Source organism: Lygodium microphyllum, chromosome 17 (genome assembly GCF_053477565.2).
Source record: "Lygodium microphyllum isolate KBCC chromosome 17, Lygodium_microphyllum_v1.1.10, whole genome shotgun sequence".
NCBI lineage: Eukaryota > Viridiplantae > Streptophyta > Polypodiopsida > Schizaeales > Lygodiaceae > Lygodium > Lygodium microphyllum.
In genome coordinates this window covers 31,404,422-31,412,212 of record NC_141151.1, presented here as the reverse complement: position 1 = coordinate 31,412,212, position 7,791 = coordinate 31,404,422, and the positions used below count along the sequence as shown (strand labels likewise).

Genomic DNA, 7,791 nt, shown 5'->3' with positions numbered 1-7,791 from the left:
AGCCTAAAGTTAATATTAAAAATCTCAATATAATGCCTTGATGTCTTTGAGCTTGTCTTTGCAATCATTCAAGTTGTTGACTTCTCGTTCATCAGACTCTCCATGCAAAGGATTATAATTAAAGTTACCATACACAATACTCATCCTAACCTTTGTTGTAGTCCTATCTCATGAAGTCTCCTACCATTTTTTGGATTTGAGACTGCAACAAAACTCCACAAAACCATTATCAAATTGGAAATAGTAGAAAGTCCACATCTTCGTTTTCTTAAAGACAACTTTATAGAACGCAGGGCATCTATGTCATTGTAAGTGCCTTTTACATATGAAGTGGCAACCATATACATTTAGCAAAGATGTGACAACATAATACAATGGCCTTGGAACTTTCTCATGCACAATACACTATGACAACTACATTACCATTGGCAAAGAGGAGATCAATGGCTTGACGCTGAACAATTCGAATATACCTAAACAAAAATATGTAAGGGAAACAATAGATTAACAATCTAATCTTGCAAGAGTGCTAAGGAGGAGTCAAAGACAACCTACAGCACACGTGTGCTAACAAAAACCTCACTTTCAAGGAAGACACATGCTCATATAAAACTGAAGGATGAGCTAGAGCTTGGTAGGGACATGCAGTTTGCTATTGAAAAGCCAAAGAGATCCTACAGCAGTAACCAGTGTACAATATGCATGACAGAAGCACTAGGCAAGGCAACAGAAGCACTAGGCAAGGCAACACAATGAAAATGAGAGAGTGAACCAGTAAACAAAGATCAGTAGCACATCAATACCTCTTAACTTTAAATGCACACAAAAATGGTAAAAAGGGAGCCCAATTGTACTCTTTACTTTGCTATTAGAACGGCTAAACTATGCACAAAATCATAGTACTGAGCTAGTGGAAGTGAAAACTTGCAGAAAGCAGTAGCAAATCAATATCTCAAACAACTTCAATTGCACAAAAAAGTAAAAAAGGGAACTTAACTGTGTTCAACTAACTTTGCTATCATAAAGGCTATATTGTGCACCGAATAATTAAAATACTAAACATCTTACCGTTCTTATACCCTACTGTACAATTGAAAACTAGTACCACCTCCAAAAAGTGATGGTGACCTACAAAAACAACCTAGGCACCCCCCACCCTCCCCCCCCCCCCCAAAAAAAAAAACATTACACAAGGAGCAGTCTTCCCTCCCAAAACCCATGTGTAGTTCTTAAGAATACAAGGTCATTCGCCAACATGCCTCGGTACACAACAATATGATAAAGATGAACATCATATGTTTCGTTTGATTCAAGACACTATCTCAGCTACATTACACGGTAGATGAAGGGCCTCCAGTACAAATTATTACCAACAGTCAAACACATGTAACAGTGATTCCATACTATACAGCAGTGCACCACACTCAAATGCCTTGGCACACACCAGATTATAGGTACATACGCTGATACCTTTCTTAGCAGAGTGCTTAGGTATATTACAACCTTCAAAGAGAAAGATTCTGCCCATTTTAAAAGTTCTTACTCTTAGTAACTCTGTACAACCACGAGTCCTGTTTTAGCCCCAGTACCCATTTATGGATATATTGTGGGTGTCATGATGTTTGCATGCAAGTTTTAACATTGCATCAGTAAAACCATTTTGTGGCTGATTATGTAGTCGATAATCCAGTATATTACATCATGAAACATACTCCACAAAGACTTAAAATCTACAACCAGTCTGATGTGCAACTCCATTAAAGTTAAATACATAAAAGACATCCACACTGCGATCTTTCATGAAATATGCAGCATTGGAGTTTCAACTTACCTTCCACAAACCTATAATTTATAGATGAAAATTGCTGGTGGATTTGCAGATCATCACATCAACACATGATGACACTAAATATGCCAGAACATAAATGCACACCTGTAACAGACTAAAGACGATACATGAGAGATTTTTCCAACTAAATAATACTGCTTGAGCCAACATTCTACAGCACCTTAGTGCACTTCCACTTTCATGTACAATAAATAGTACATCCACAACTACACCATGGTAAACAGTGATCCTATGAACAAACCACTGGTGCCGGTTACAGATTGTGGTAAATACAAACAGAGAGGTTTAGCTAACCACCACTCTCAGCATTCCAGGCTGCTGCTCTGTGAAGTGATGTTCATTCTCCACCAAGAACTTTTCTACTGCAACTGGTAACCTTGCAGGTGTCCTAGCTCCTTTAGTATGGTGACCTGTGCCAACACAAATGAAAACCTGCTGCCGCTGCTGGGTTGATCTAGCAGCCAATCGGATTGCTTCAAGTTCCCGCTTCAAAAGAGGGATGGCTTCACTAACATGCAAGCCATGTAAGTCAAGTAATTGAGACTGGCCTTGAGAGAATCCTCCTATGGATGAATTTCTGAAGCAACCACAGATAATCAGTATGAAGACCACCCTACAACTCCCAAAACAGTAACTTGAAAGTCACTACTTGCCTCTGCCTAAATATTGCCTCTCCAGCCCTTTTGTGTGCCTCCTTCATTAGTCCATTGTACATCTGCCCTTTTGCACTTAAATCCTTAGCAAGAGCTTTGTTTCCTGACAAATATGCTCGCCTTGCCTATCTCACCATTCCCAGCAGTTTTGGCAGCAAGTAAGGATTCATTAGACTCGTGTAAAAATTCTACAGCAAAAACAAGCACCCTAGCTGTGAAAGACCTGCCTTCAAAATTTCCAGATACTGCACATAAAATGTCTACTTACAGCTAGAGACAGGATTAAGATTACTACAGACTGATACAACATGGATTAAAGAACCCCTAAAACAATCAATGGCTGTAAAGCTTCATTTTCCCCATGATCTGCATAAGAACATGTGCTTTCACAAATTGTCAAATGTTTCATTGCCTTCATTTGTCTAATAAAAAAACTTGCACCACCAAGACCTTACAAGTCTGAATACTTTCCTTCAGGAAACCTATCAAATTAAGCCAGAGTTCAAGAATGAAATGTGTACTGAAGTGTAAAGACAAAACATCAACATTCATATCAGAAGATGTCCTAATTTGCTACTGTTCCCCATGAAACAACTCAGTAAAAAGAGGAGAATAAACAGAATGTATTAAGTTTTGTATGGAAACCTGTTCAAAGTAGGCATTACGAACACGAGCATGGTCGCGTGCTTCTTCACGCAGATCAGCATAAACATTGGCTGCAATGATGAATAAATCAAGTGAGTGGAATCGACAAGTGACTGATCAATCAGTAGCAGCAACTTAGTCAACATCTGGAATTTGACACATGAGTTTATTGACATGGTGATTTAATTTCCATTAGTGGCATTTATGTTTTGCTGTTAAAAATCCAAAAAGCAAGGGCAAACAAAGCTTACAAACTGCTTCCCCCGTCTCCAACCAGATAGGTGTAGCTGCTTGAGAGTGGCGTCTGCTAAATACTTCACCATTGACTCCCCTAAAGTCCCCAGCTTGCAGGCCTCCTTCCAAACTTTGTGGAGACGTCCTGAAGGTCCCAAATCCATGGTCGGCAAGTTTATTTCTGTCCGACTGCCACGGTGAGGTAGCATTCTTTCTTACCACATCTGCAAAATCAGTAGCACCTCTCGAATCACCAGCACCATATGGCCTGACTGTGAATAGGCTTTCAATACCTATTGTTGACCTAGCGCTTTGTGACTCCTGTTCATTGAGTGATGAACCATTGGGAAGCTCAGATCCTGACAAAGCTGGGAAATCCATCATATCTAAGCGTGGAGAAGAAGATGACTGCAGTTGGAACCGAGAAGAGCCTGCCTCATCTTGCAGCTGAACAGACAAAGTTAGCACAGAGTATGTCGGAAAGATTATAGAACTCGAAATGCATCTCAAATAGTATCCATCTGTACCTCCAGCTGGGTGAGCATCTCAATGGTGAGGCCAAGATCACCATTATTTGCCGAATAGATATCAGCAAGACTTTCCGCTCCAAAGCTCGGAAACTCGTTTACAAGTAGGTTGATGGGGTCTATTTCTGCATTCTCTTCCAGCATTAACTGCTGGAACTCTAATCTGTTTGAAAAAGTCATTGGCATTTCATGAATTTTCAATCAAAAGCAAGGATAAAATCCTCAAGTCAAGTTTTTGTTACAAGAAGGCAAGCTCTTTGTGAAATAACACAAACTGCAAAAGTCACACCTGTCATCTACTGTCTCAGATAGATACTCAAATTCTGGTGTCAAATCATCAGGAAGTTGATCCTGCCAAAATTTCTGTCGTTCATCATCTGATTCAGTCAATTTGTTTGGGCTATTTCTGCTAAAAGTGGGTACATTATTGGTTACTGAAGAAGCCTTCCCATCTAAAAGCTTCAATCCCTTAGGAACAAACTCTGCCGCATGTGGATTAAGTGTTGTGCGTGGCATTGGTTTGGATGACGAATCCATGTCTTGGGGCCACAACCTTGCATTAGTAAAGCAGCTGCTACTCCAGATGCCTTCAGTTCACCTATTGTTATGCAAATTTCACTTCACAAGTCAGATGTATACTGTAGAAGATACCATAAACATCACACCAAAATTAATACAAATCGCCACAACTTGTAGTAAAGATTACGACAGTGAACACTTATTCCCAATCAGCCTCTTTCAACCTAAATACTGATTCTGTCAACTTCCGAAAGGCTGCCCTAGATTTCAATTTTCGACTTCCAAGCACTATTTCAGAGACCTTGTAGCTCCAAGGCTTCCTATTCAGCTACCACTGCAGAGAGCTCAGACCCTGAAGTCTTGATACAATGGCAAAGCAGAAAGCCTCTCACTTTTCAACTTTCAAGCATAACTACTATGAGAGCTTTTCAAAGCGGGATGGCCTTCTATGATAATGTTCCATATAGACAATAAACAATCTTTCACAAGCGTCTCACCACCATGATCCAGTATGTGAAGGTGATATTGCCAACCATCCAGTCAGGTCTCATACTCATCCAAACATCCACTTGGGCAAGAAAGATTCAAAGTACTAGTTCCTCTGTTATAATATCTGGGCGTGGCATAAGCCCATCAATTTTTAGAGTCTAGATTTAGGGGAGTAATTAACAAAATCTAACATTTCAGTAGATCTATTTGTGTTTGAAAGTAGTAAGGCCGAAGTAACTTGACTAACAGCATGGAGGCAGTCATTAATCACTGGGACATACCGCAAAGCCACTGATAGCAAAGACCCACTTGCAGTTATGTGCTGTGGTCACTACACATCACCTTACTATGGATAAGGGCATGGAATAGGCACCATAAATAAAAAGGGAAACTAAGGCCAATACGGCACTTGGCACAGAAAATTCCCTCAGCAATTTTGCATTGAGACAGCACTCCCTGTGCCCCTCAGATCTATTGTGAGACTAGCTGTGAACAGTAGACGCACATGACTTGGAATGCTGCTACTCTCTTCGGCATTCTTAGATGGCCTTGCGGTTTCAAGACCAGTGTACAACCAGCCTCCCAAATGTTCTGCTAAGGTCAATGATTCGCACCCTGGGCAACCTCCCTGTTACAAACCCATGCAATGCTCAAATCCGGGAGCGATTACAGGGAAAACAAACCAGACAGAAAAGAACGCAGACCTGCAAGAAATTGGCCGGTGGCAGAAACTGCGAATCTTCCTCAGTCATGCAACTGCTAAGAACCTGCTGAAAGGCAATGGATTCACTGAGCTCTTCCAACATTTTAGCATGTCTAAGTATCCGACTCACAGGATTTCATATTAGGGACAATATTAAGTCGGAAAATCCTACTTACATCAGAAAATCTAACCATATAAAAATCTTCTGCAAAATGCCAGCTTCGGTAGAAACTCAGAAACGTATTTCACATGAATTAAAGAAAACACAGAGAAATTTCAAGCACACAAAAAAGCCCAAATCTTGAATAACACAGCGAAATTTCAAGCTCACAAAGATGCCCAGATTTTGGAACCGAGATAAAATCAGGATTTTCTTCGTTTTTTCTTTTCCAACTGTAATTAAAAGACAGGCCGGCCCACCTTTGCAAAGCTCGCGGAAAGGGTTCTTCGCTGAAGCCCGCTGCCAGAGAGGCACCACACACAGAGAGACAGACACGGACAGAGATCGAGAGAGAGAGAGAGAGAGAGAGAGAGAGAGAGAGAGAGAGAGAGAGAGAGAGAGAGATTTTGATGCTTTTTCTTTGCCTTTCTGAGTTTCTACTTAGATCCAGAAGTGAGAGAGATTTTCATGAAAAGCAACAGACCCCTTCCCTGATTTTTCTTCATCACAGTGGTGGGAGGAACAGGGGAAAGGAGAAAGAGGAGGACTTTCCTCCTTAGAGCGGGGGCGGGGGGGGAGACGAAAAGAGAAAAACCACAGAAAAATAAAATAAGCCCGAAGGTCTTTCCTAAGATTTTCATTCGGGTCCCTTTTTTTCCCTTAGGGACTTCACAAAAGGGCATAAGGTCATGGCTTAAGGATCTGTCTCCACCGGCAAAATGGCTTTCCCCCCCCCCCCCCCCCCCTTAGAGACTTCACAAAAGGGCATCATGGCTTAAGGATCTATCTCCACCGGCAAAATGGGTTCCAACCTAGGCTCACAACCATGCAACCTGGTCTCGATCTAGTTGCGAGCCCATAGAAACATGTTTAGCAAAAATTCAAGTAAATAAAATATAACCTTATAACTTGAAGAATTGTGTCCATGCATTGATAGCGAATAGGAAATCTCTAGTCTAGTCAAGTCCCTTTCGCTGATCTTCCCCTAATTTGCAAGCTATATTCCAAGACCATTATACTCTAAATGCTATATCTACCAAAATGACTTATAAGACAATACTTTTAAAGGTAGATTTCAAGCTTCCCCCCAATTTACATTATGCCCTTTCTATGCCTACTATTATGAATTATTGTGTTGTAAAAAATTGGCCATAAAATATTATGATTTAGAGCTATGAAAACAATGACCCAATTTCGCGACAACCTACAATCCATCTTTGACTAATCCAGAGACTTCATCCATCACTTTTTTTATGGAAAGACATCCATAAGCATTTTGAAACTAGTATGCGAATGAGCACGAATCTAGGGGCCATCACTTTACCGGTCCCCCTTACCCTAAACTACACCAACAATTGGCAACCTAGTTGGTTAGGATGATGTATGAGTTATCAAATGTCTTTGTGTCAAAAATGGGGCAACTCTATAATGTCATATCCTTTGGGATGCTTCTATCCATTGAGTGAACAAGATTGGAATTTCCCAACCAATAATTTCAAATTTAAGAAAAGCCGGCTAGACGATGCCCTAATGCATCATAAGAATGGAGGAGCAGTCATGCATTGAATGTATCAATGTTTGCATGTGAAAGGTCACTAATTCCATTGTTCCTAGAAAATGAAGGTTCAACAATTTAGTAAGATGCAATAATGTTTATTGTGATTTCAATGCTTCGTCCCAACTTCTTTGCCCATACGTATTTCCATTCAAATGCAGAGGCAACAATAAGTCACCCAATTGAGACCAACTACCTTGAGCAACTCGTTTATGACAATTCAATCATCTTACAATCATAAATAGTATAGTACTTAGGAAAAACTTACAAATTGTTGACATTGATGGGTTACATATTAGCTCCAAAAGAATGTTTTCTACAAACATTGACTAAAACCTAAACATGTATTGAAAGGTTGTCAAGAGGTAGGGGTAAGAAATATTTCTCATTGAACCACATTGAATCCATCTATATTAAGGAGGGAATTGGGTCTTGTACACTAGTTATTTGCTCTCAA

The 7,791-nt window shown here is 40.3% G+C and overlaps 1 protein-coding gene across 1 annotated transcript; it reads right to left on the bottom strand.

The window, feature by feature from the left end:
• Positions 1 to 1,884: 1,884 nt before the first annotated feature.
• On the bottom strand, positions 1,885 to 6,375 carry CID7 (CTC-interacting domain 7). The gene is made up of 8 exons (XM_087697285.1): positions 6,040 to 6,375; positions 5,621 to 5,683; positions 4,198 to 4,506; positions 3,909 to 4,071; positions 3,399 to 3,828; positions 3,148 to 3,218; positions 2,503 to 2,627; positions 1,885 to 2,426 (listed from the first exon to the last, which is right to left on the bottom strand). The coding sequence occupies exons 3-8, from the start codon at positions 4,443 to 4,445 to the stop codon at positions 2,135 to 2,137; spliced, it is 1,329 nt and encodes a 442-aa protein (XP_087553411.1). The 5' UTR covers positions 4,446 to 4,506; positions 5,621 to 5,683; positions 6,040 to 6,375; the 3' UTR covers positions 1,885 to 2,134.
• Between the last annotated feature and the right edge of the window lie 1,416 nt (positions 6,376 to 7,791).